General features: G+C 49.5%; 1 protein-coding gene across 1 annotated transcript in view; it reads left to right on the forward strand.

Annotated features, from left to right (window-relative positions):
• DNAJC10 (DnaJ heat shock protein family (Hsp40) member C10) overlaps positions 1 to 27,908 on the forward strand; it is a 136,067-nt gene that overhangs the window by 19,389 nt on the left and 88,770 nt on the right. Inside the window, exons 3-8 of the mRNA XM_075317416.1 lie at positions 5,524 to 5,686; positions 13,519 to 13,569; positions 13,685 to 13,767; positions 13,862 to 13,993; positions 15,355 to 15,448; positions 24,528 to 24,605. Of these exons, the coding sequence (XP_075173531.1) occupies positions 5,524 to 5,686; positions 13,519 to 13,569; positions 13,685 to 13,767; positions 13,862 to 13,993; positions 15,355 to 15,448; positions 24,528 to 24,605 (601 nt within the window). The remainder of the gene's footprint in view (positions 1 to 5,523; positions 5,687 to 13,518; positions 13,570 to 13,684; positions 13,768 to 13,861; positions 13,994 to 15,354; positions 15,449 to 24,527; positions 24,606 to 27,908) is intronic.

The following is a 27,908-nucleotide window of genomic DNA, read 5'->3' on the forward strand; positions in this document are numbered from 1 at the left end:
TGCCAATTTTTCTTTCCTTCCTGCAGTCTGGGTTGGAAAAAGGTTTGTCCCTTAGCTCGCTTAAGGGTCAAGTCTCCGCGTTATCCGTATTCTTTCAGAAGCGCTTGGCACAGCTTTCTAAAGTACGCACGTTTCTCCAAGGAGTTTGTCATATCGTTCCTCCTTACAGACGGCCATTGGAACCCTGGGATCTGAACAAGGTTCTCCTTGCTCTTCAAAAGCCGCCTTTCGAGCCCTTGAAAGAGGTTCCCCTTTCTCGGCTTTCACAAAAGGTAGTTTTTCTTGTAGCGGTCACATCTCTTCGAAGAGTGTCCGAGCTGGCGGCGTTATCTTGCAAATCTCCCTTCCTGGTGTTTCACCAAGACAAGGTAGTACTTCGTCCAATTCCAGAGTTTTCTCCCAAGGTGGTTTCTTCCTTTCATCTCAATCAGGATATCACTTTGCCATCTTTGTGTCCGCATCCGGTTCACCAATTTGAAAAGGGTTTACATCTGTTGGACCTGGTGAGAGCACTCAGGATTTACATTTCTCGCACGGCGCCTCTACGCCGTTCGGATGCGCTCTTTGTCCTAGTCGCTGGTCAGCATAAGGGATCGCAAGCTTCCAAATCCACCCTGGCGCGGTGGATCAAGGAACCAATTCTTCACACATACCGTTCTGCTGGGCTTCAGATTCCATCTGGACTGAAGGCCCATTCTACCAGAGCCGTTGGTGCGTCCTGGGCGTTGAGGCATCAGGCTACGGCTCAGCAAGTGTGCCAGGCGGCTACCTGGTCGAGTCTGCACACGTTTACCAAACACTATCAAGTGCATACCTACGCTTCGGCAGACGCCAGCCTAGGTAGACGGGTCCTTCAGGCGGCGGGGGCCCACCTGTAGGAAGAGGCTGTATGACAGCCCGTTCATGTGGTATCTTTTTACCCACCCAGGGACTGCTTTTGGACGTCCCACTGTCTGGGTCTCCCAATTAGGAGCGAAAAAGAAGAAGGGAATTTTGTTTACTTACCGTAAATTCCTTTTCTTCTAGCTCCAATTGGGAGACCCAGCACCCGCCCTATCTGTTTTTAGGGTTTCGTTTTTTCGGGTGCACATGTTGTTCACGTTGTTTCTTAAGTTCTCCGATCTAGTTATCGGATTGAATTTGTTTTTGAAACTGTTATTGGCTTTCCTCCTTCTTGCTTTGGTACTAAAACTGAGGAATCCGTACTCCTACGGGAGGGTGTATAGCCAGAAGGGGAGGGGCCTTACACTTTTAAGTGTAGTTCTTTGTGCGGCCTCCAGAGGCAGTAGCTATACACCCACTGTCTGGGTCTCCCAATTGGAGCTAGAAGAAAAGGAATTTACGGTAAGTAAACAAAATTCCCTTCTTTTTCAAAAATAAGTCCTCCCCCCGAAAATAAGCAGGAATTTTCAGCATTTTCGGTGTAAGGCTGTGTGCACACATTGCGTTTTTTACTGTGGAAAAATCAGTGCACACGCTGCGTTTCTAAACGCAGCGTTTTGGATGCCAAAAATCGGTGTGGAAAGAAAAGCAGCATGTCACTACTTTTGTGCGTTGTGGCTGCGTTCTCTCCCCCATTGAAATCAATGATGCGGGTCAGAACGCAGCTACACCGCAGTGAGCTGCTTTTTTGTTGCGGTCCGCGGGCTTTGTCGGCATACAGAACGCAGGCATTTACCTTGAAGTGAGGTCAAGAGGTTTCCTGTTGACCTCACTTCCTGGCAAAGTTCAGGAAAGCCCCCGGTGTCGCAAAACTGCCCGCCCCGATTTCCCCCCCCCCCTCCCGAAAATCCAACATGGCCGCGCGCACAGCAGCGCACCGGCCACCCTACTCCTCTGTTTCTGTCGCATGTGCAATAACACATGCGACAGAAAACTGCTCCCCAGGCCCTGCCAGGTCACCCCCTATTCCCCCCGGTGTCCCCCGGTAACCCCCATACCTGTCACAGCGCTGATCCCCCGCGGCCCCCTCCTCCTTCACAGTGCGCGCCGGTCACATGTGCCGAGCAGCTGACAGCTTCCTGTGTTCACTGTGAGCTGCGCTGGCTGCTGCTCGGCACTGTGCAGCTGTGACCCGGGGAGGGTGGGTGCAGATTCTTTGCACCCACTCTCCTCAAATGGAGGGTCTGCACTACTAGAAAATGGGGGACACGTTCCCTGAGCGTGCCCCCCATATTCTAGAAGGTCCAGAGGCGAAATGGGACGTCAAAAATGGATACTGCGGACCCAATTTTTTTTCTTTTCAATAACTTGGTATAAGAGGATATGTTTTTGGGGAGTGTTTTTTTTCAAATAAATTTTTTTTTTTTTTGGTTGTCAATTTTTTTTTGCTATTACTGTCAATTAGTTATGTCTGGTATCAAATAGACGCCGTGACATCACTAATTGCTGGGCTTGATGCCAGGTGACATTACATATCTGGTATCAACCCCATATATTACCCCGTTTGCCACCGCACCAGGGCGCGGGATGAGTTGGGGCGAAGCGCCAGGATTGGTGCATCTAATGGATGCGCCACTTCTGGGGCGGCTGTGGCCTGCTATTTTTAGGCTGGGAAGAGTCCAATAACTATGGCTCTTCCCATCCTGAGAATACCAGACCCCAGCTGTCAGCTTCACCTTGGCTGGTGATCTAATTTGGGGGGGGGACCCCACGTTTTTTTTTTTTTTAAATTATTTATAAATAAAAAAAAAAACAGCTTGGGGAGCCCTCCAAATTGATCACCAGACAAGATGAAGCTGTCAGCTGTGGTTTGCAGGCTACAGCTGTCTGCTTTACCCTGACTGGCTATCAAAAATAGGGGGGACCCCACGTCATTTATTTTAATTATTTTTTTTTGGGCTAAATACAAGGCTAGGAACCCTTTAGTGCCACATGAAAGGCACTAAAGGGCGCCAGCTTAGAATATGCAGGGGGGGTGGGACGTTATATATATGTTTGACATCCATTGACACATTTTAGGCTGTGTGCCCACAATCAGGGTTTGCAGCGTTATGGGCGCAGAGTGTTTTCACTGCGTCCATAACGCTGCGTTGTGCAGTAGAAGCACAGTGGGCACAGGATTTCTAAAAATCCTTCCACTGTGATTCTTTTCTACGCAGCATAAACCGATCTGTGGCACAGATTCTCGAGCCTCAGCATGTCAATTTATGCTGCGGAGACGAGAGTGTTCTCTGCAGGTAGCATAGAGCTCCACAGTGGCCTGAACTCAAATCGTGGGCATGGGCAGCTGCGTTCTCCCGTGGACAACACTCACATCTCTGCAGGAAGGCTGGCACTGTGTACTGGATGTACTGTGGCACTGTCACTGGATCATGTGGTCAAAAACGCACCTGAAGAAAACGCATGCGTTTTTGATGCGGTTTTTCCCAAAACGCATTGTTTACAATTCTCCCCTCTGCCAGAGGGTGCGTTTTTTTCCGCGCTGAAAAAAACGCAACGTGTGCACATAGCCTAAGGCATAGGGCTGCTTCTCACTTGCGAGTTTCTCGCAGTAGAGCAATGCGAGAAAAACTCGCATTGGAATCGGACACATGTTAGTGAATGATTCAGCTCTCATCTGCGATTTTTTTTTTTTTCTCAGTCCAAAATCGGACTGAGAAAAAAATCGCAGCATGCTGCTTTTTTGCGAGTTTCTCGCACCATTTGTCCCAATGATTTCCTATGGAAGGGGATTAAAAGTAGGATCACACACGCGCACCAGCGTTCACATTTGCGAGTGTGGCAGTAACTTCGCTTATTATATATTCAACAGATGAATGTGACATCACATTCCCAAAGGTAAATTAAATGACATGTGAAATTGCTTTTATATAATTAAGATGTTGCATGAAACTAGAATCGCAAACGCGACACACACGCGAGCAAAAAGCATCGCACTTGCACCTAACGTGAACTAAAATCAGCCGAGTTATTTTCAGCCCAGTCGGACCGATTTTACTCGCATAGATGTGTTTCCCGCCTTAAATATAACCCCTACCCCAAAAATAAGCGCTAGTCGTGATTAAATAATGACGTTTCCATGCAGATAAAAATTAAAAAAAATACTGCAGGACACTTCATTATAGAACACAATCAGATCACACACACACAGAGCGCACACACAAACATCAGATAGGACGCGCGCGCGCACACACACACATCAGATCGCACACACTCACCACACCCGGCAATACTGATTGTTTCTGGCCGAGGAACCTTGGACACATTGCGGTGGAATGCATGGCGGACCTGCGGTGGAAGGCATGGCGGACCTGCGGTGGAAGGCATGGCGGACCTGCGGTGGAACGTATCGATGCATTCCACCACTGAGTCGTCTATGCATTCCACCGCAGGTCCTCGCATTCCGCTGCAGTGCGTCCCATCTTCTCCTGCCGGCCCGGAAGCAATCAGTATCGCCGGATGTGGTGAGTGTGGTCTGAAGTATGTGAGTGTCGGCCTGAAGCAGGGCAGAACCGCGTGCAGCATATCTGCTGGGAGCGCCTGCTGAAGATCACAGTAGGACCTGGGAGCGACACAGAAATCTGGAGTCTGATGATGAATATGATTCTCCTGGGAAGGGGGGAGCTGCTCTTTTTGGGGGCTAAACTTACCCTCAACTGTCTTTCCCCAAGGATAAGACCTATCCGAAAATAAGCCCTAACGCTTTTTTCAGGACAAAAAAAAAAAAAATGAGACAGTGTCTTATTTTTGGAAAAACACGGTAGGTAATTGGCCATGCTGTGAGTGAAGGGTGGTCGGTAACCTAGGCAACAAGTTTTTCCTATACAACAAAAAATTCCTTTGTTCATGAGAACGGAGAGGATATTTAATAAGTTGTAAATTGCAAAATTTTGTGTCTTTACATCCACTTTGCAATATTAACCATTTAAAAATTTGAGACAACTCCCTTAAGTTGGTGATGGCGTCTCATGAGCGTACAACCCTCCCAAATATTTGCCTGATGCACCCCATACTAAGCCTATTTTGATGCCTTTTGTAATGTGGGAAGGAATGTTGGAATCCAGCGCGTATTACCATCTGAATAGAGGACGGTGCTGCTCGCCGGTGCGGGAATCATTGTATGGCTGCTGTGGATGTGGTTACACTGGGCACAATAGTGATCACCCCACCACCCCCCATCCCGGTACAGAGGCGAGGATGACCGGCACCTCCCTGTCCCTCAGGAAAAAAAGCTTCTTAAATACAGAAAATGTCACTTTTCGTTTTTTTCCAGCTTGTCTTCTCCTACATGCGAGCTTCTGGTGAGGTCACTTTGCTGGCTCTCTTATCCACGTTACACCCTTCTGCAAATATTGGGCCTATGTTTAAATAGTGGTAACATTTTTTTCTTATGAGGAATGTCTCTATACTCATACCATAGCTGATGGCCGAGTGCTGATATGCGGTCTGCTAGCTCACGCGACTCCCCTATATCCACGCGCGTTCGGCTCTGCTGAGTTCTCATGTGTTTCGATAATCCTATAGATATGATCTGATTTATAATTTTGTTCATCATCAATAATCAAGTTCTAATCTTTCCAGAATGATCCAAGTGCACACGACAAATTTTTGAAAATCAATCGGGCCTATGAGGTTTTAAAAGATGAAGATCTTCGCAAAAAGTATGATAAGTATGGGGAGAAGGGCCTAGAGGAGAACCAAGGAGGCCATTATGAAAGCTGGAGCTACTATCGATATGATTTCGGTATGTTTTGTTTTTTGTTTTGTTGGTTTTTTTTTTTCTTCTTCATTTTTTTGCCTTTTGCAAATTGGATACACATTTTGCCAATTATTTCTCATTTAAAAAGACTTTGTCACTGGGTTTTCATAACAGCTGCATGATGTAGGGGTGGAGACCCTGATTCCAGTATTGTATCACTTAGTGGGCTGCCTGAAGTTTTGACAAAATCACTATTGGGCGGCACGGTGGCTCAGTGGTTAGCACTGCAGCCTTGTAGCGCTGGGGTCCTGGGTTCCATTCCCACCAAGGACAACATCTGCAAGGAGTTTGTATGTTCTCCCCGTGCTTGCGTGGGTTTCCTCCCACACTCCAAAACATACTGATAGGGAACTTAGATTGTGAGCCCCAATGGGGACAGTGTTGCTATTGTATGTACAGTGCTGTGGAATTAACAGCGCTATATAAATTAATAAATATTATTATTATTATTTATTATTATTATTTTCTCTGCTACAACTTTATCATTTCTCTGTGTAACCCCAAATCCCAGCACTGATTGGCTACTTTCTGCTTATGCACAGTGTAAACAGAGAAAGCTGCCAATCAGTGGTGGGGGTGGGGTTTGGGAAATTTCATAAATATGGAGGACTACGTGTCAGGTTTTTTTAGTAATCCTCCACTGATGATCTCCTGCAATTAAAACAGTGATTTTATCAACACTACAGCAAGCAGCCCCGTAAGTGACACATCCCTGGAATCAGGGTCTCTGCCCCTACGTTATGCAGCTCTCAGATTTGGTGTCAAAAACCTGGTGACAGATTCCCTTTAACTGCTACCAGAGAGCAAATGTTGTTCTTATTTGAAGAGTGGTCATGCTCCCCTACACAGCAGGATGCAGCTATGTAAATCACCGCCGCTCTTTCCTTCAATCATTGTCATGGTTCAGTATTTTGCCCATCATCCGTATTATTTATTAGAGAGTGAAATTACAGTCAGATTTATTTTCACTAAAATCTGTGGGTTTATAGATAATTCATACATTAACCACAGAGCTTAACTGTCGCTGTGCTAACAAGCGGGCAAAGACCAGACCAACTATTTTTCTGGAGTCTCTGAATCCAGAGCTGTGGCCATGAGTTATAGGTGTTGTCCGGTCTAGAATGACAGGTCTGTAGTTCCTCTATGTGTCACTCTATGTGACCGCAGACTTGGGAATCCTCACATCACACACACTGTGCACTGCGAGGATTCTCCGGTGTCTGAGACGGGAACAGCGGTCATGTGACCACGAGTATGCTATATGCAGACACCCACCAGAATCCATCTAGTGGGCATGGACTCACTCAGTACACATGTATTGAGCGAAGCTGAGTCCACTAGTCTGGTTCTGGCCGGGAGACTGCATATTGCATACTTGTGGCCACATGACCGCCAGTCCTGGCTCTGACACCGGAGAATCCTCACAGCGCACAGTGCGTGTGATGCGAGAACTCACAAGTCTCGGTCACATAGCGGGACTGCAGACTTGTCATTTTACACCGGACAACACCTTTCATTGTAATTGCACCAACCATAATAAATTTGTCTTCGATGATACAACACCTATTAAATTCACCCACATTCGCTAACATGGTCCATATTTTGGTAAATCAGAAGCTGGAGCAATAGATTTGGTCACAGATATCCATGTTTCTTTACCTTGGTGTAGCGGCAGTTTTGCCTATTTAAAGGGAAACTGCGTTTTCAGAAAACCGCTGTCCTCATATGCAGTTTTTCCATGTATTATAAAAAAAATACCCTATATTTTACTCACTCTCTTTGGGTCCAGCACTGAGAATCCTCTAATATTGTCTGCAGCACTGACATCAGTTCTAATCAGTGAGCTGAGCCACTTGATGTTAGACGGCTTTCACACTACGTTTTTTTAACATGCGTCAAGAACGTTCCTTTGGGAGACCCAGACTATGGGTGTTTAGCTTCTGCCTCCGGAGGACACACAAAGTAATACACTTAAAAGTGTAGCTCCTCCCTCTGAGCTTATACACCCCCTGGTAGCCAGTCCTAGCCAGTTTATTGCTTTGTGTCAGGAGGCATACATCCACACATGCATTCTCATCTGATTTGTTTGACTTTTGGAAAGAGTTTGAAGAAAAGCGGGTCCATGTCTGGACTCCCGGCATGTTCCTTCTCACCCCACTGTGTCGGCGGTGTTGTTAAGGTTGATTTACAAGGCTGAAGCCTTACATGCCGCGCTCCTTCACCATCCCTTCTGGGCTCTGGCTTGAAGTGGGAACCAGCACGGTCTCCATGCCTGGCAGGAGTCCGGTCTCCATCCACAGCCCCTTGAGGATTCTGTTGGACCGGAGCACTCATCCCCAGGGACATGGCCCTGCATCTCAGCAGCTAAGTACCTGAGACGTTTATGTTGGGGGTCCCGGTTCTTTATTGTAAGGGGAGAGTATGCTGTATGTGATTGTTTTAACTTTTCCGGCGGGTTCTCTAGCTTTTGCCTGAGAACCGCGCCGATGGTGCCTGCTTGTCGGCCTCGCAGCTTAAATTTAGGCCCCGGCTTCGCCGGAGGCCTAGTTTCATTTTCCTGCCCTCGCATGTCACTCATGCAGAGGGACAGGTTCGGCTCCTCCCGGCGGCCCTTCTACACAGGGGAGGGACACTCCCCACTGCTGGGGCGTCCCTCCTTCCCTGCAGGTCTCTATAGCCCTCCAGTTCCCGCTCTTTTATAGGATTTTGTGGCTTCGAGAGTGGAAGGCAGATGCTTCTTACAAGAAGTTTCTTGCTGGGCTCCCTTTTGCTGGTTCACGGCTGTTTGGTGAACAGCTGGATGAAATCATTAAAGAAGCTACTGGCGGGAAGAGTACTTCCATGCCACAAACCAAGATCAGGAAACCCGCCCAGGGTAGGAATCAATCGAGGTTTCGTTCCTTTCGTTCCTCCAACTGGTCATCCTGTAAGCCTTCCGCCTCGTCCGCTAACTCAGCCAAGGATCAGAAATCCAACTGGCGCCCAAAAGCGCGTCCGCAGAAGACCGCAGGAGGTTCTGCCACTAAGGCAGCTTCCTCATGACTCTCGGCCCGCTCCAGCCACGTCCTTAGTCGGTGGCAGGCTCTCCCACTTTGGCGACGCTTGGTTAAAGCAAGTCTCCGATCAGTGGGTGAGAGACATCATATCTCACAGCTACAGGATAGAATTCTCTTCCAGCCCTCTAAACAGATTTTTTTCTCTCAACTCCCCCCTGCTCCAAGGCCGCCGCCTTCTCGCAGGCCGTGGCGTCCTTGCAGGCAAACGGAGTGATTGTCCCAGTCCCCGCTCAGGAATGGTTCAGAGGTTTTCACTCAAATCTCTTCCTAGTTCCAAAAAAGGACGATACCTTCCGGCCCATCCTGGATCTCAAGCTTCTCAACAAGCATGTCCGGGTGCGGCATTTTCGCATGGAGTCTCTGCGATCAGTCATTGCCTCTATGACCCAAGGGGAGTTCCTGGCGTCCATCGACATCAGAGATGCCTATCTACATGTGCCAATCGCAGTGTCACATCAGCGTTGGTTACGTTTTGCGATAGGAGAGGATCATTTCCAATTCGTGGCTCTCCCCTTCGGGTTAGCCACGGCCCCTCGGGTATTCACCAAGGTCATGGCGGCAGTGATTGCGGTCCCGCACCTCCAGGGGTTAGCAGTGCTTCCTTATCTGGACGACCTTCTGGTCAAGGGTACATCCAGCGCAGACTGTCAGCGGAGTGTTTCGCTCACTCTCGCCACCCTAGCCCAATTCGGGTGGATTGTCAATCTTCCCAAATCCACTCTGACTCCGACCCAGAGTCTCACGTACCTAGGGATGCAGTTCGAGACTTTGCCGGCACTTGTGAAGTTGCCCTTAGACAAACAGCTGTCACTCCGGTTGGCGGTGCGCTCTCTCCTGAGGCCCCGCCGTTATACCCTCAGGCGTCTGATGCAGGTGCTGGGTCAAATGGTGGCCTCCATGGAGGCGGTTCCCTTTGCCCAGTTCCATCTGCGTCCTCTGCAGCTGGACATTCTCCGCTGTTGGGACAAGCGGCCTTCCTCCTTACAGAGGTTAGTGGCTCTGTCGCCACGGACCAGGAGCTCTCTTCAGTGGTGGCTTCGACCCCTCTCCCTGTCCCAAGGGCGCTCCTTCCTGACTCCGTCCTGGGTGATTCTCACCACGGATGCCAGCCTATCCGGCTGGGGAGCGGTACATCTCCACCACAGAGCACAGGGCACTTGGACTACGTCAGCCCTTTCAATCAATGTGCTGGAAACCAGAGCTGTGCTTCTAGCTCTCCTAGCCTTTCACCACCTATTGGCGGGCAGGCACATTCGAGTCCAGTCAGACAACGCGACAGCGGTTGCCTACATCAATCACCAAGGCGGGACACGCAGCCGCCTGGCAATGTTGGAGGTCTAACGCATTCTTCAATGGGCGGAGGACTGCAAGTCCACCATATCCGCAGTCCACATCCCTGGCGTAGAAAACTGGGAGGCAGATTATCTCAGCCGTCAATCCGTGGACGGTGGCGAGTGGTCCCTGCACCCGGCAGTGTTTCAGTCAATCTGCCGCAAGTGGGGCACTCCGGACGTGGACCTAATGGCATCCCGTCACAACAACAAGGTTCCGGTTTTCGTGGCTTGCTCCCACGGTCCTCAGGCCTTCGCCGCGGATGCTCTGGTTCAAGACTGGTCCCAGTTTCGTCTGTCCTACGTGTTTCCCCCTCTAGCTCTCTTGCCCAGAGTCCTGCGCAAGATCAGAATGGAGGGCCGTCGAGTCATCCTCATTGCACCGGACTGGCCCAGGCGAGCTTGGTATCCGGACCTGCTCCAACTGTCCGTGGAGATGCCGTGGCATCTTCCGGACCGTCCAGACCTGCTCTCGCAAGGTCCGTTTTTCCGCCCGAATTCTGCGGCACTCAAATTGATGGCGTGGCTCTTGAGTCCTGGATTTTGACGGCTTCTGGTATTCCTCCTGAAGTCATCTCCACTATGACTCGGGCCCGTAAGTCTTCCTCCGTCAAGATCTATCACAGGACTTGGAAAATTTTCCTGTCCTGGTGTCGCTCTTCCGGCCATTCTCCTTGGCCATTCTCGTTGCCGACCCTTCTGTCTTTTTTACAGTCCGGTCTGCAGCTAGGACTGTCCCTCAACTCTCTCAACGGACAAGTCTCAGCTCTATCAGTGCTGTTCCAGAGGCGTCTCGCCTGGCTGGCTCAGGTCCGCACCTTCATGCAAGGTGCGTCTCACATCATTCCGCCTTATCGGCGGCCCTTGGATCCCTGGGACCTTAACTTGGTCCTCACTGTATTGCAGAAACCCCCTTTCGAGCCCCTTAGGGAGGTTTCTTTGTATCGTCTTTCTCAAAAGGTGGCCTTTCTAGTTGCCATAACTTCTCTCAGGAGAGTCTCTGATTTGGCTGCGCTCTCCTCGGAGTCACCTTTTTTGGTTTTTCACCAAGACAAGGTAGTTCTCCGTCCGACCCCGGACTTTCTTCCTAAGGTGGTCTCTCCCTTCCACCTTAACCAGGATATTTCCTTGCCTTCCTTCTGTCCGGCCCCTGTTCATCGTTTTGAGAAAGCGCTGCATACTCTAGATCTGGTGCGTGCTCTCCGGATTTATGTGTCTCGCACCGCTGCGCTTAGGCGGTGCACCTCTCTTTTTGTGCTAACCACAGGGCGGCGCAAGGGTCTCTCTGCTTCTAAGCCGACCTTGGCCCGTTGGATTAGATCGACCATTTCGGACGCCTACCAGAGTACTCAGGTGCCTCCCCCGCCGGGGATCAAAGCACACTCGACCAGAGCTGTCGGTGCCTCTTGGGCTTTTAGGCACCAGGCTACGGCTCAACAAGTCTGTCAGGCTGCCACTTGGACTAGCCTGCATACCTTTTCGAAGCACTACCAAGTGCATGCTCATGCTTCGGCAGATGCGAGCTTGGGCAGACGCATCCTTTAGGCGTCTGTCGCCCACTTGTGAAGTTAGGCTCCGCCTACTTCTTAGTTTTTTCTGTTTATTCCCACCCAGGGACAGCTTTGGAACGTCCCATGGTCTGGGTCTCCCAAAGGAACGATAAAGAAAAAGAGAATTTTGTTACTTAACGTAAATTCTTTTTCTTATAGTTCCGTATTGGGAGACCCAGCTCCCTCCCTGTTGCCTGTTGGCAATTTTCTTGTTCCGTGTGTTATCACCGGCTGTTGTCGTGGACAGAGTCTCCGGTTGTTCCGGTTCTTACTCGGTTCTACTTGTGGGTGGCTATTCTCCTTCAGCTTTTGCACTAAACTGGCTAGGACTGGCTACCAGGGGGTGTATAAGCTCAGAGGGAGGAGCTACACTTTTTAGTGTAGTACTTTGTGTGTCCTCCGCAGGCAGAAGCTAAACACCCATGGTCTGGGTCTCCCAATACGGAACTATAAGAAAAAGAATTTACGGTAAGTAACAAAATTCTCTTTTTTTTTTTTTTTGCTCTAAAAGCGGATCCTGCTTTTACAAAGAAAAACGCATGCAAACGCATGTGTTATTTTGCAGGATCCTGTCACTTGACGTTTATGGGCGGGCATTGGAGTCATGTGATCGGGAGTGAGGGGAACTGAATGTGACAGACTGGGAGCCGGCATCTGACAGCTGCGGAGGCTCGTAACCAAGGTAAACATCGGGTAACATGCTTGGATACCCAATATTTACCTTGGTTGCAAGCGTCTGCACATGTAACCAAGGTAAACATCGAGTAAGTAAGTGAAGTGCTTTGCTTGGTTACCTGATATTTACCTTGGTTACAAGTGTCTGCAGCTCGCGGTGGGGGGGGGGAATCGATCACGCGAGTCTGGTTTCTGTGCATGCTCAGTCGAGCAAGCAGGATCCTGTCTATCAGCATGCCAGCATTCACATACGTTTGCGTGCAGTATAGTCAGGATCCAGCAATTTGCAGTATTTGGAAGCAGCTCAAAAACGCAACAAGTAGCGTTTTTGAAAAAAGTTTAAAAAAAAACCTGCAAGTCGCTGGATCCTTACTATAACGCACGCAAACGCAGGTGAGCGCATGTTGATGCGAGTCCATTGCAAATGCATTGAAGTGAAAACGCATTTGCACTGGATCCGTTTTTGCGTTAAAAAAATGTTCAGGACGCATGTTAAAAAAACGTAGTGTGAAAGCAGCCTTATTTGGGGAGCTCTCTACTCGGGGAGCACCTCTAAGCTCACTGATTAGCACTGTTGACGTGACGTCAGCACTGCAGACAATATCCAACGCCAGGAGCAGTGGCGGAGGCTCAGCATTGGGCCCAGGGAGGATGAGTAAAGCACAATCTTGTGTTTTTGTTTGTTTTTTTTTTTAAATTTTCTGCCTATGTGGCGGGGTCCTTCTCCGATATCACACAATCAACAGAGCGAGAGATGAGTGAGCAATCCAAAGATCCTTTATTCCATGCAACCCAGAAGGTTCATAAAAATAATCCACCATACAGAGGGTAAAATAGTCCAGAAACACGAATATAGTCTAGTAAGCGATAAATGTCCAGGTCTCTCTGAGAAGCCTCAGCTTCTGCCCCAGAGGATCAATCTTACTCCTTCTCTCTTGAAGTTTTCAAATTGACTGAAGAATATCCCAGGTAAACAGAGAGTTTGGGTGGATCCCAGGCCCCCTCCCCCAGACTTAAAAATAAAAGCCCGGCAGGGGGTGATTAACCTAACAGGACAATGTACACAGAATGGACAGAGCACCACGCCTAAAATACGAACCCACACACAACCCCCCCCATATTCCACCATCACAGCCTACATAGAAATGTTTTCTCTATGCTCCTATGATAAGCAAAAATGACAAGTTTTTTATTCTCAATTTAAGGTATTTATGATGATGACCCCGAAATTTTTACTTTGGATAAAGGAGAATTTGGTAAGTATTTAGTGTTTCCACCGACATGGTGGTTTACGTATATGATCACCCTCTGTTAATATTCATATGTGCACTTTTTTTTTTTTTTTTTATTCCTTTTTATTTTTTTCTTGAGATGGAGCCGTAAACACAGGAGAAGTTTGGTTCATTAATTTCTATTCTCCTGGGTGTTCTCACTGCCATGACCTCGCACCAACGGTAAGTCCAATATTGTGTCCGCATGCTTCACTATGCTTGCGGAAACCAGTTGATTTTTGGATTCTCTTTTTCTTTTCTCTGCTTTTCTTTTTAGTGGAGAGAGTTTGCTAAGGAAATGGATGGACTTATAAGAATAGGAGCGGTGAACTGCAGAGATGAAAGAAACCTGTGTAGGAGCCGGGGAATCAATAGTTATCCAAGTCTCTATATCTTTAAAGCTGGAATGGTGAGTCTGCAAAGTGCGGCCAGCGGCGGGCCATCCCGAGGGTTCCAAACTATTGCAAATATTTACATTTCAGGGGTTATTTTGGCTCCACACACTCTGGATCGGTAGGTATCGTGCACCTCTCCTGCTCATTGGTATATGACAGCTGCACAATACCTGCCGGCCGCCCACACGCACCTTCAGGTATCAGAAGACGTGACCTCAAAAACCCAATACAAAAGTGATCAAAGCCAGAATAATCCTCTGAGATTTTCAAATTGTAATTTTCTGAATTTGTCTAAAATATGTTGCTTAGAACTCATATTTGTGACATATGCCAATTAATAGCGTCAGCACCGGTTTCCCCTCTTCCTTTCCTTTTCCCTCCCTTTTTTTTTCTTTTCCCTCCTTTTTTTTTTCTTTTCCCTCCTTTTTTTTTCTTTTCCCTCCTTTTTTTCTCTTTTCCCTCCTTTTTTTCTCTTTTCCCTCCTTTTTTTTTCTTTTCCCTCCTTTTTTTTCCTTTTCCCTCCTTTTTTTTTATTTTCCCTCCTTTTTTTTTTCTTTTCCCTCCTTTTTTTTTTTCTTTTCCCTCCTTTTTTTTTTTTTCTTTTCCCTCCTTTTTTTTTTTTCTTTTCCCTCCTTTTTTTTTCTTTTCCCTCCTTTTTTTTTTTCTTTTCCCTCCTTTTTTTTTTTCTTTTCCCTCCTTTTTTTTTTCTTTTCCCTCCTTTTTTTTTTCTTTTCCCTCCCCTTTTTCTCCCCCCAACTTTTCTCCTTCCCCTCCCCCCCTTTTCTCCTTCCCCTCCCCCCCCCTTTTCTCCTTCCCCCTTCCCCCCTTTTCTCCTTCTCCTTCCCCCCCTTTTCTCCTTCCCCCCCTTTTCTCCTTCCCCCCCCTTTTCTCCTTCCCCCCCTTTTCTCCTTCCCCTTCCCCCCCTTCCCCCCCCTTTTCTCCTTCCCCTTCCCCCCCCTTTTCTCCTTCCCCTCCCCCCCCCTTTTCTCCTTCTTCTCCTTCCCCTTCCCCCCTTTTCTCATTCCACTCCCCCCCTTTTCTCCTTTCCCTCCCCCCCTTTTCTCCTTCCCCTCCCCCCCTTTTCTCCTTCCCCTCCCCCCCTTTTCTCCTTCCCCTCCCCCCCTTTTCTCCTTCCCCTCCCCCCCTTTTCTCCTTCCCCTCCCCCCCCCTTTTCTCCTCCCCCCCCCATTTTCTCCTTCCCCTTCCCCCCCATTTTCCCCTTCCCCCCCCCGTTTTTCTCCTTCCCCTTCCCCCCCCCCTTTTTCTCCCCTCCCTCTTATTCCCCCCCCTTTCCCCCCCACTTTTTCTTTTCATTTCTCTCCTTTCTCTTTTCTTAAAAACAACTCTTATTTATATATTTTTATGTAATTCACAGAATCCAGTCAAGTACTTTGGGGACCGATCAAAGGGAAATTTGGTAAATTTTGCAATGAAGTATGTGTCAAGTGCTGTAACAGAGTTATGGGCAGGTAAGGGTGTAACGTGCCATTGTAGCGAAGTATTTCTCCAGTAAATCTCTACATTCAGGCGGATGCTGCAGGAAGAGAGGGATTTTTTCCTAATACATACTTTAATTTTGCCTGTTCTCTTCCTCATTCTTATCCCAGGCTACTGCTTTCGCTGCATACGTGAGATATTTAATGTCTTGCTTATATTTGTATCAAACGCAAAAAGAGAAAGTCATGAAATGATGGAAATCACAGGATTATGGATATGCAAATGATGGTAAAATGGAAACAATATTTATAAAAGCTCTTCATTTATTCTTGTGACAGGAGACCAGGGCTTCTAGACTGGCTCTCAGGCTAGGGGGCCCTAGCTGTCCCTATTCCCAGAGATACGTCTAATGGTGATGATGTCTGGGCCGCCTTCCTTGCCCTGCTTCAGGCCAGCCCTGATCTAATACCTTCTCTTCCCCATCAGGACAGGAGTGGTGAACACATAGATATGGACAAACAGGGAAACCAAAACTCGATCACACAGCTAGCACAGACTGAGATATGAGACAATGCGTGATTAGGAGGAAATAAAGAGCAGGGAGGAAATAACCAGATGACACAAGGATTTCCACAGCACACAGTTAATCACCATCAACAGGAACAACAAGCACACAGACCGGGTTAGTGAAAGCTATAGTCTATATGGGAAGACCGATTCCTCCATCTGAAAAAGGCAGGGAGTACCTGTGAAAGCTCTTCCACAACGTGATCTAAGAGGTAACCAGCAGGATAGCAGAAATTACCTCCTGGTAGGCCGATCACTAATGAGCACACAGCTGGTTGACGTTTGATCCTGCCTGTGCAACTTGGAAGCACTAGAGAAAGCATAGTGTAGAGTGTCAAAGCCTATAGTCGGAACAGCGTCTGATGCCGACATGACACTCGGCAAGTTTAGAGCCAAATACCATGTCATGATTCAATATAGAGTATGACCCCCACGCACAGTAATACACACACTTACACATTTTCATTATTTTGTTTCCATTTTTGCAGATCGGTAACACATCTATCTATACTGTAACTTCCATGATTCCTCAATTTTTCTTTCTTGGTGTCGTAATTTCAGTGTTGAGTAGTATATCTTATTAGAGAAATATCCTTTCTCCACATATAAGCCACTTCTTCATCCCCCTTGCCTTTTGAACTGATCATTCAGTTGGGGAAGGGGGGACCTCAAATCCATCTTGGTCACTGCAAGATGGACTGCCCGCTCACTGAAGTATCAGATCGCAGCTCCTTTTAGTCTATAAAGGGAGGACGCTCGGCACAGTGAGAGAGGCAGGCAGAGACAGTCAGACCCTGCTGTGGCTTCTAGTTAGTGATTTCCCTCCATGTTAGTGAATCTCTTATTTCTTTGTCGCTCCTAATTGGGAGACCCAGACAATTGGGTGTATAGCTACTGCCTCCGGAGGCCACACAAAGTATTACACTTAAAAGTGTAAGGCCCCTCCCCTTCTGGCTATACACCCTCCCGTGGGATCACGGGCTCCTCAGTTTTCATGCTTTGTGCGAAGGAGGCACACATACACGCATAGCTCCACTGTTTAGTCAGCAGCAGCTGCTGACTATGTCGGATGGAAGAAAAGAGGGCCCATATGGGGCCCCCAGCATGCTCCCTTCTCACCCCACTTTTGTTTTGTTTGTTAAGGTTGAGGTACCCATTGCGGGTACAGAGGCTGGAGCCCACATGCTGCATCCTTCCCCATCCCCCTTAGGGCTCTGGGTGAAGTGGGATTTACCGGTCTCCAGGCACAGAGACAGTGCTCCGTCCACAGCCCCTGGGAATCTGCTGGATATGGAGCGGAGTATCGTCAGGGACAGGGCCCTGCTACGCCAAGGTACTCTGTGTCCCCGTACAGTCCGCGCGCACACTGCAGCATTGCTGGGTGTGTTAGTGCGCCGGGGACAACAGCGCTGCGCGCTGGTGCCATTCCTATCTACAGCTTTGCTGAGAGGGGACATGTATTTGAAACTGCCGCGCGGCCGTTGTTGTCAGTTTTTTCGCTGCGGCGCGGCTGGGACTTGTGGTGCGCCGGGGACTTCCGCGCTGGCCGTGCATATATCACGGCCGCGCTTATTACTCGAGTCCCCGGCTTTCTGCGGCCTAGTTTCGTTTCGTTCCCGCCCCCAGGCCTGCCAGTCAGGGGAAGGGCGGGACGCTGTACAGAACGTCAGCGCAGAAGGCTGGAGTCTGCTTTGCATACTCCAGCCCTCACACTGGGCACAGTGGGACGCCAGTTTCCCGCACTTTGTTTGAGGCACGCCCACGATCCACCTCTCTTCACAGGACGCTGGCAGCCATTCCTGTGTGCAGTCTGAGCTGGAGAGAGGAGACTGGGAGACCCAGACACGGGATTCTGGTGCCCACACACCCGCTTTCAGCGGGCGGTAAGCTGCCCTCAAGGGCTGACCCCCACTGGTGCCGAAGTGTATATTGTATTTTATGCTTGCAGCTTTACATTGCACTGTACGGTCGCTGGGGATCCTTTGCTATATACCCTCCTAGATTTCTCAGAGGACACAACAGCATGTCGACCGCAAAAAGCAAAGGTGCCAAGGCACAGGCTTTCTATGCTGCTTGTACCGCTTGTGGGGCTGTTCTACCGGCAGGTTCCATTGACCCCCACTGTGTGCAGTGCTCGGCCCCTGTGGCACTTGCTCGGCCGGGGCCTCTGCTGGAGGTGACCCAGGCAGTACCTCCTGTAAATACTGTCCAGGTGACAGGGACGGAGTTTGCAGTCTTTGCTGACAGATTGTCTGTGACTATGACTAAAATTCTTGAAACATTGCAGTCTAGACCAGTACCTCAGGCCATGGACACTGTTAACTCATTGCTCCCTGGTCCCCCTCAGTCGGAGCAGCTCCGGGATCCGGGGGTGTCTCTTGCATCCCAGGGTGATGGCTCTGACACGGACGACAGTCCCAGACAGCCTAAACGGGCTCGCTATGAGCGGCCCTCGACTTCGTCACACTGGTCAGGATCCCAGCAGGACTCTCTGTATGATGAGGCGGAGATAGCTGATCAGGATTCTGATCCTGAGACCGCTCTCAATTTGGATACACCAGATGGTGACGCCATAGTGAATGATCTTATAGCGTCCATCAATAAAATGTTGGACATTTCTCCCCCTGCTCCTCCTGTGGAGGAGACAGCTTCACAGCAGGAGAAATTCCATTTCAGGTATCCCAAGCGTAAATTAAGTGTATTTCTGGACCACTCTGACTTTAGAGAGGCAATCCAGAAACACCACGCTTATCCGGATAAGCGTTTTTCCAAGCGGCTTAAGGATACACGTTATCCTTTTCCCCCAGACGTGGTCAAGAGCTGGACCCAGTGTCCCAAGGTGGATCCTCCAATCTCCAGGCTTGCAGCTAGATCCTTAGTTGCAGTGGAAGATGGGGCGGCACTTAAAGATGCCACTGACAGGCAGATGGAGCTCTGGTTGAAATCCATCTATGAAGCTATCGGCGCGTCGTTTGCTCCAGCATTCGCAGCCGTATGGGCACTCCAAGATATTTCAGCTGGTCTTACACAGATTGACACGGTCACACGTACATCTGCTCCGCAGGTGGCACCCTTAACCTCTCAAATGTCTGCATTTGCGTCTTACGCGATTAATGCTGTCCTAGACTCTACGAGCCGTACGGCGGTGGCGTCCGCCAACTCCGTAGTTTTACGCAGAGCCTTGTGGTTAAGAGAATGGAAGGCAGATTCTGCTTCCAAAAAGTGTTTAACCAGTTTGCCATTTTCTCGTGACCGACTGTTTGGGGAGCGCTTAGATGAAATCATTAAACACTCCAAGGGTAAAGATTCATCTTTACCTCAGCCCAGACAAAATAAACCCCAACAGAGGAGAGGACAGTCGGGGTTTCGGTCCTTTCGAGGCTCAGGCAGGTCCCAATTCTCCTCGTCCAAAAGGACTCAAAAGGATCAGAGGAGCTCAGATTCTTGGCGAACTCAGTCACGCCCAAAAAAGACAGCCGGAAGACCCGCTACCAAGGCGGCTTCCTCATGACTTTCGGCCTCCTCTCTCCGCATCCTCGGTCGGTGGCAGGCTCTCCCGCTTTGGCGACATTTGGCTGCCACAGGTCACAGACCGTTGGGTGAGAGACATTCTGTCTCACGGGTACAGGATAGAGTTCAGCTCTCGTCCTCCAACTCGCTTCTTCAGAACTTCTCCACCTCCCGACCGAGCCGATGCTCTGCGGCTAGCGGTGTCCACTCTAAAAGCGGAAGGAGTGGTGACCCCCGTTCCTCTTTTGGAACAAGGTCACGGTTTTTACTCCAATTTGTTTGTGGTGCCAAAAAAGGACGGCTCTTTCCGTCCTGTTCTGGACCTAAAACTGCTCAACAAGCATGTGAAAAACCAGGCGGTTCCGGATGGAATCCCTCCGTTCCGTCATCGCCTCAATGTCTCAAGGAGATTTCCTAGCATCAATAGACATCAAAGATGCTTATCTCCACGTGCCGATTGCTCCAGAGCACCAGCGTTTTCTACGCTTCGTTATAGGAGACGAACACCTTCAGTTCGTAGCCCTGCCTTTCGGTTTGGCGACAGCCCCAAGGGTCTTCACCAAGGTCATGGCAGCAGTAGTAGCAGTCCTGCACTCTCAGGGTCACTCTGTGATCCCTTACTTGGACGATCTACTTGTCAAGGCACCCTCTCAAGAGGCATGCCAAAACAGCCTGAACGTTGCGCTGGAGACTCTCCAGAGTTTCGGGTGGATCATCAACTTTTCAAAGTCAAATCTCACCCCGACCCAATCGATAACATACCTTGGCATGGAGTTTCATACTCTCTAAGCGATAGTGATGCTTCCGCTGGACAAACAGCGTTCACTACAGACAGGGGTGCAATCTCTCCTTCAAGGCCAGTCACACCCCTTGAGACGCCTCATGCACTTCCTAGGGAAGATGGTAGCAGCAATGGAGGCAGTCCCTTTCGCGCAGTTTCATCTGCGTCCACTACAATGGGACATTCTCCGCCAATGGGACGGGAAGTCGACGCCCCTCGACAGGAACGTCTCCCTTTCTCAGGCGGCCAAGGAATCTCTTCAGTGGTGGCTTCTTCCCACCTCATTGTCAAAGGGAAAGTCCTTCCTACCCCCATCCTGGGCGGTGGTCACGACGGACGCGAGCCTGTCAGGGTGGGGAGCGGTTTTTCTCCACCACAGGGCTCAGGGTACGTGGACTCAGCAAGAGTCCACCCTTCAGATCAATGTTCTAGAAATCAGAGCAGTGTATCTTGCCCTACAAGCCTTCCAGCAGTGGCTGGAAGGCAAGCAGATCCGAATTCAGTCGGACAACTCCACAGCGGTAGCATACATCAACCACCAGGGTGGCACACGCAGTCGGCAAGCCTTCCAGGAAGTCCGACGGATTCTAACGTGGGTGGAAGACACGGCTTCCACCATATCCGCAGTTCACATCCCAGGCGTGGAAAACTGGGAAGCAGACTTCCTCAGTCGCCAGGGTATGGACGCAGGGGAATGGTGCCTTCACCCGGACGTGTTTCAGGAGATCTGTCGCCGCTGGGGGATGCCGGACGTCGACCTGATGGCGTCACGGTACAACAACAAGGTCCCGGCTTTCATGGCACGGTCTCACGATCACCGAGCTCTGGCGGCAGACGCCTTAGTTCAAGATTGGTCGCAATTCCGGCTACCTTATGTGTTCCCACCTCTGGCATTGTTACCCAGAGTGCTGCGCAAGATCAGGGCCGACTGCCGTCGCGCCATTCTCGTCGCTCCAGACTGGCCGAGGAGATCGTGGTACCCAGATCTGTGGCACCTCACGGTAGGCCAACCATGGGCACTACCAGAACGACCAGACTTGCTATCTCAAGGGCCGTTTTTCCACCTGAATTCTGCGGCCCTGAACCTGACTGTGTGGCCATTGAGTCCTGGATCCTAGCGTCTTCAGGATTATCTCGAAAGGTTATTACCACCATGAGACAGGCTAGAAAACCATCCTCCGCCAAGATCTACCACAGGACGTGGAAGATATTCTTATCTTGGTGCGCGGCTCAGGGAGTTCCTCCCTGGCCTTTTGCATTGCCTACTTTTCTTTCCTTCCTGCAATCCGGGTTGGAAAAAGGTTTGTCGCTCAGCTCCCTTAAAGGACAAGTCTCAGCGCTATCTGTATTTTTTCAGAAACGCCTAGCACGACTTACTCAGGTGCGCACGTTCCTGCAAGGAGTTGGTCATATTGTCCCTCCTTACAAGCGGCCGTTAGAGCCCTGGGATCTGAACAAGGTTCTAATTGCTCTCCAGAAGCCGCCTTTCGAGCCTATGAAGGATGTTTCCCTTTCTCGTCTTTCACAGAAAGTGGCTTTTCTAGTAGCGGTCACGTCTCTTCGGAGAGTGTCCGAGCTAGCGGCGCTCTCATGCAAATCTCCCTTCCTGGTGTTTCACCAGGACAAGGTGGTTCTACGTCCGGTTCCTGAGTTTCTCCCTAAGGTGGTATCCCCCTTTCATCTCAATCAGGATGTCACATTACCTTCCTTGTGTCCTCATCCAGTTCATCAATTTGAGAAAGGTTTGCATTTGTTGGATCTGGTCAGAGCACTCAGGATCTACATTTCCCGCACGGCGCCCTTACGCCGCTCGGATGCACTCTTTGTCCTTGTCGCTGGTCAGCGTAAAGGATCGCAAGCTTCCAAATCCACCCTGGCTCGGTGGATCAAGGAACCAATTCTTGAAACCTACCGTTCTGCGGGGCTTCCGGTTCCTTCAGGGCTGAAGGCCCATTCTACCAGAGCCGTGGGTGCGTCCTGGGCATTACGGCACCAGGCTACGGCTCAGCAGGTGTGCCAGGCGGCTACCTGGTCGAGTCTGCACACCTTTACCAAGCATTATCAGGTGCATACCTACGCTTCGGCGGACGCCAGCCTAGGTAGACAAGTCCTTCAGGCGGCGGTTGCCCACCTGTAGGACAGGGCTGTTTGACGCCCTATCACGAGGTATTCTTTTACCCACCCAGGGACTGCTTTTGGACGTCCCAATTGTCTGGGTCTCCCAATTAGGAGCGACAAAGAAGAAGGGAATTTTGTTTACTTACCGTAAATTCCTTTTCTTCTAGCTCCAATTGGGAGACCCAGCACCCGCCCTGTTTTCTTAGGGATTTTTGTTTTTTTTCGAGTACACATGTTGTTCATGTTGAATGGTTTCAGTTCTCCGATGTTTCTTCGGATTGAATTTGTCTTTAAACCTGTTATTGGCTTTCCTCCTTCTTGCTTTTGCACTAAAACTGAGGAGCCCGTGATCCCACGGGAGGGTGTATATGCAGAAGGGGAGGGGCCTTACACTTTTAAGTGTAATACTTTGTGTGGCCTCCGGAGGCAGTAGCTATACACCCAATTGTCTGGGTCTCCCAATTGGAGCTAGAAGAAAAGGAATTTACGGTAAGTAAACAAAATTCCCTTCTTTCTTCATGCTGCTTCTGTCTGTGTGCTGGATAGAGACAGGAGAACATGAATCTCTCATATCTGTGTACTGTGTATATGGGACGTTAGTGTCGTTAATCTAGAAACACCAACTCTGGGGAAATCGGAAAATTAGACCTGGCCTGCAATATGAAAAACTGATGAAAATGCAGAATGGCTAGAATAGCATGATTCTTCCTGTGTACATTTAGATGACTATATTTTACAGTCTATATTAGTGCTGCATTACCTAACCTAATTTATATATGCCTATGAGGCTTTTATATCCGGTCAGGAGACATGTGGCTGTAACACGATCTGGAAAATACAGCTTTGTAAATTATTCTTTATTGTGAAAGAGGTTATGTGAGACTGTTGTTTATTTATTTTTTATTTTTATTTTTTTTACTATGGGCCTTAAAAATAACAAGCAGGTAGTTGGCAACTACCTGCCTGGTGCAGATCTTTGCCGGTGCAGATTGGTCACAGACCGCACCTTCTGGCGCCTCTACGGCTTCTGCTGACGTCGCGTCTACAGAGCAGTGACTTCTCTTCTGCTCTGTTTATGGGTTATGACTGCCAGTGTCATGCTGATAGACAGCCAGCTCCCTACTACTTAACTGCGGGGAGCTGACTGTCAATCAGCAAGACATCAGCAGTCACGACCCATTGAAAGAGCAGACCAGAAGAGAAAAAGCTGTTCTGTTGATGTAGAACAGCTGAAATGATGCCAGGAGCACTCAGTGACCAATGAGTCAACGCCAGGTACAGCCGTTAAGTAGTTAGCAACTACCATTTTTATTCTCATAGTAAGAAAAGAAATAGCTCTAGATAACCCCTTTAGGTTACCTGATTGAACACGTAATGTATAACTTCTTGTTTTGAATAATAAATAGTATATAGCGAATTTAAAGGAAATTTGTCACCAGGTTTTTGCTTCCCCATCTGAGAGCTGCATGATATAGAGGCAGAGATCCTGAAGTCCAGTGATGAATTGTTTACTAGGCTGCTTGCTCCAATTTTAATTAAAAACTGTTTTATCTGTTGCAGAGCTAGAAGTTCCCTGAGTGCTGAGCTCTGTATAACCCCGCCCACACCACTGAGGCAGAAAGCAGCCAATCACTGGTGGGGGCGGGGGTTGGACTACATGGCAGCAGGCTTACTAGTCCTCCAGTGATAATCTCCTGCTGATGAAATAGCGATTTTTATAAAACTACAGCAAGCAGCCCAGTAAGTGACACATCACTGGAATCGGGGTCTGTGTCTCTATATTATGCTCCTTTCAGATGAGATAGCAAAAACCAAGAGACAGATTCCCTTTAAGCCAACTTTTTTTTTCCAGTAACGATAAGTTATCAATTATCCACCTAGATAATTATAGATCGACAGGGGTCCAACTGCTGAAATGTTTGGGACTACCTGAGCATGCCACGAGCTGTACACAGCAATCTCCAGAATAAATGAAGCGTGCACAGTCTCAACCTCTGCTTCATTCACAGAAGTGCCCCATTCTGATTGATGGGGGTCTCATATTGACTCCCACCAATCTAGTACTGATTACTTATTTGTAGATATTAATACTAAAAAGGTTATTACATTTTTCCCCATTTTATGCTTTTAATTAGGTAATTTCAGAAGCTCTATAGAAAAGTCCTTTGCATCAGGAGTTGGCTGGCTGATTACATTCTGTGCCGACACTGGAGGTAACCTAATCGCTTCACACAGTATTCATTCATAATCGTGTCTCCAGTTTCACCCTATGTAGCATTGGTCGTAGTGGCAGCGCTCCGTCATCTTTGTGTATGTCTGCTCTATGAAGCCTGTGTGTAACCCCTGCGAGGTAGATAGAAACCTGAGAGATTTGTACATGCATTCAGGCTGGATGAGCACATTGTGATGAAAATACTCGAGAAAGTTAAGGCCGCTTTACACGCAACGATATCACTAACGATATGTCGTCGGGGTCACGGAATTCGTGACGCACATCCAGCGTCGTTAGCGACGTCGTTGCATGTAACAGCTCTGAGCGAGTGTCAACGATCAAAAATACTCACCTAATCGTTGATCGTTGACACGTCGTTCATTTTCAAAAAATCGTTGCTCGTTGTGGACGCTGGTTGTTCGTCGTTCCTGAGGCAGCACACATCACTACGTGTGACACCCCGGGAACGATGAACAACACTGTAACTGCGTCCTCCGGTAATGAGGTGGGCGTGTTGTTAATGCGGCTGGTCTCCGCCCCTCCGCTTCTATTGGTCGGCTGCTGTGACGGCGCACGAACCTCCCCCTTAACAAAGGTTGTTCGCCGCCCACAGCGACGTCGCTAGGAAGGCAAGTATGTGTGACTGGTGTTAGCGATATTGTGCGCCATGGGCAGCGATTTGCCCGTGACGCAGAAACGACGGGGTCGGGTACGCTCGCTAGCGATATCATAGCGTGTAAACCAGCCTTTACACACACACACACACACACACACACACCAATCAATCACATTTACTGAAAAATTATACTGTGAAAACCATGGTGTATGCTGCTGAAATTAAAAAGTCCTCCCCAGTAGTATACACTCACCGACCGGAGCCAAGCTGATCAGTGTCTGCTTAGTGTCCGTAGGAGGCAGACACAAGGTTGCACTCAGCCCCGTATCTACCATGGGTTTGTAGTTTTTTTTGGTTTTTTTTTCATTAATGATTTTTTCTTCGAGATACAGCTTGTGATTGGGCAGCAGAGTGGAGACCGAGAGCGCAGTATGGGTTTCCATCACTGCTGTTGTCTCTTTGGTCTGGCTGAACCTCCCCAGACACATGAAGCGTGTTTGGGGGATTTCTGGCCGTCAGTCCTTGCCACCATCACCTGCCCGCTCGCCTTCCAGAGCCTGGCATGCATGGAGAAAATACTGAACCAGTGCCTTCCAGCCACCCGGCGGACAGCGTTTGAAACGTCTGATGACCATCTTTCATATTCAAGCTGTGAAGAAGGATTTGGGATCCTCAGGATAGAGGATGGGGGGGCAAGCCTTCTTTCTTTATCGTTCCTATGGGAGACCCAGACATTGGGTGTATAGCTTCTGCCTCCGGAGGACACACAAAGTACTACACTAAAAAGTGTAGCTCCTCCCTCTGAGCCTATACACCCCCTGGAGAACCAGATCTAGCCAGTTCATTGCTTTGTGTTCAGGAGGCATACATCCACACATGCATTCTCATCTGATTTTTCATTTTTGGAAAGAGTTTGAAGAAAAGCGGGTCCAAGTCTGGACCCCCGGCATGTCCCTTCTCACCCCACTGTGTCGGCGGTGCTGTTAAGGTTGATTACAAGGCTGGAGCCTTACATGCCGCGCTCCTTCACCATCCCTCGGGCTCTGGCTTGAAGTGGGAGCCAGCACGGTTCTCCATGCTTTGCAGGAGACCGGTCTCCATCCGCAGCCCTTCAGGATCCTGCTGGACGGAGCACTCATCCCCAGGGACCTGGAACCCTGCGTCTCAGCGAGCTAAGTACCTGAGACGTTTATATTCTGGGCGTCCCTGTATTTTATTATAGTGGGAGAGTGTGCTGAGTGAGTTTTCTGACATTTCCGGCCGGTTCTCTGGCTGTCGCCTGAGAACCGCGCAGATGGTGCCTGCGCGCCGGCCGCACCGCTCAAATTTAGGCCCCGGCTTCGCCGGAGGCCTACTTTCGGTTTCACTGCCCTCGCATGTCAGTCATGCAGAGGGACAGTGCGGCTCCGCCCAGCGGCCGTTCTACACAGGGGAGAGACACTCCTCACTGGGTACATGTCTCCTCCCCTGTAAGTCTCTTTGGCCCTCCAGATCCCGCTCTCAGAGTTGGTCCCGCCCCCTCTCCTCGCTCCGGCGCCATTTTATCAGCGTTTTCTCAGCGATCAGCACTGGCTGCAGCATCCCTGCTGAGGTGCTTGGGGGTCCGGGCTTTGGGATCTGGAGGGCACACAACACCGCTCCAGCGGTCTGGTAAGCCACAACCTCTGGTTGTGGGCCTCTGTATATACTCTCTGGGGGTCACTCTGGCAGAGCCCCCACTTCAGCAGCATGTCTCACACGAGGAGCAAGGCTCCAAAGCTGTATTCAGTATGCACTGCATGTAAGCTCGTGCTGCCTGAACCGAGCACATATCCACATTGTGATGCCTGCTCTAACCTGACAATGCCTCAGCCTGGAATCGCACCCACAGTGGTCTCTCAGGCTGCTCCGGTCCCTGTGGCTGAACCCCCGGCTTGGGTAGAATCCTTTTCTAGGTCTATCTCCCAGTCTTTTGCTGACTCCATGGGACAGCTGTCCCGGACTTTGCTGAACATGCATCAGCCCCCTTCACAGGGTGCCTCTGCTGCTAGGGCTCTCTCAGCGGAGCTCACAGAGGATTCTTCATCTGGTCCCAGACCCCGTCCTCCTAAGAGGAGACGTAGGGCTCCCTCCCCTTCCTCGTCCCGCGGCTCTGTTTCAGAAGCTGACTCGCGGGACGAGGAGGATGCCTTTACAGGGGGCTCGGAGGCTACCTCCATGTGCCCTATTGATCTGTCCGAAAGTGACTCAGATGTTAGTGATTTGATTGCGTCCATTAATTCTGTACTGGACCTCAATCCGCCAGTATCAGAGGAGCAACCCTCTCTGGCAGAAAAGCACCAGTTTACCTTGCCTAAGAGGACAAAGAGTGTGTTTTTTAACCACTCCAGTTTTCAGGCCGCTGTGACCAAGCCCAGGGCCTGTCCTGACAAACGCTTCCCAAAGCGTGGTTCTGATGACCGTTTTCCCTTTCCACCTGAGGTGGTCAAGGAGTGGGCTCATTCACCAAAGGTAGACCCCCCGGTGTCTAGACTCTCAGCCCGGACCGTTGTATCAGTGGCTGATGGCACCTCTCTTAAGGATTCCACTGACCGCCAGGTTGACCTTCTGGCCAAATCTGTATATGAGGCGGCAGGGGCCTTGTTCTCCCCATCTTTTGCAGCAGTGTGGGCTCTCAAAGCCGTCTCTGCTTCTCTAGAGGAGATGCAT

Source organism: Anomaloglossus baeobatrachus, chromosome 7, assembly GCF_048569485.1.
Source record: "Anomaloglossus baeobatrachus isolate aAnoBae1 chromosome 7, aAnoBae1.hap1, whole genome shotgun sequence".
Classification (NCBI taxonomy): Eukaryota; Metazoa; Chordata; class Amphibia; order Anura; family Aromobatidae; genus Anomaloglossus; species Anomaloglossus baeobatrachus.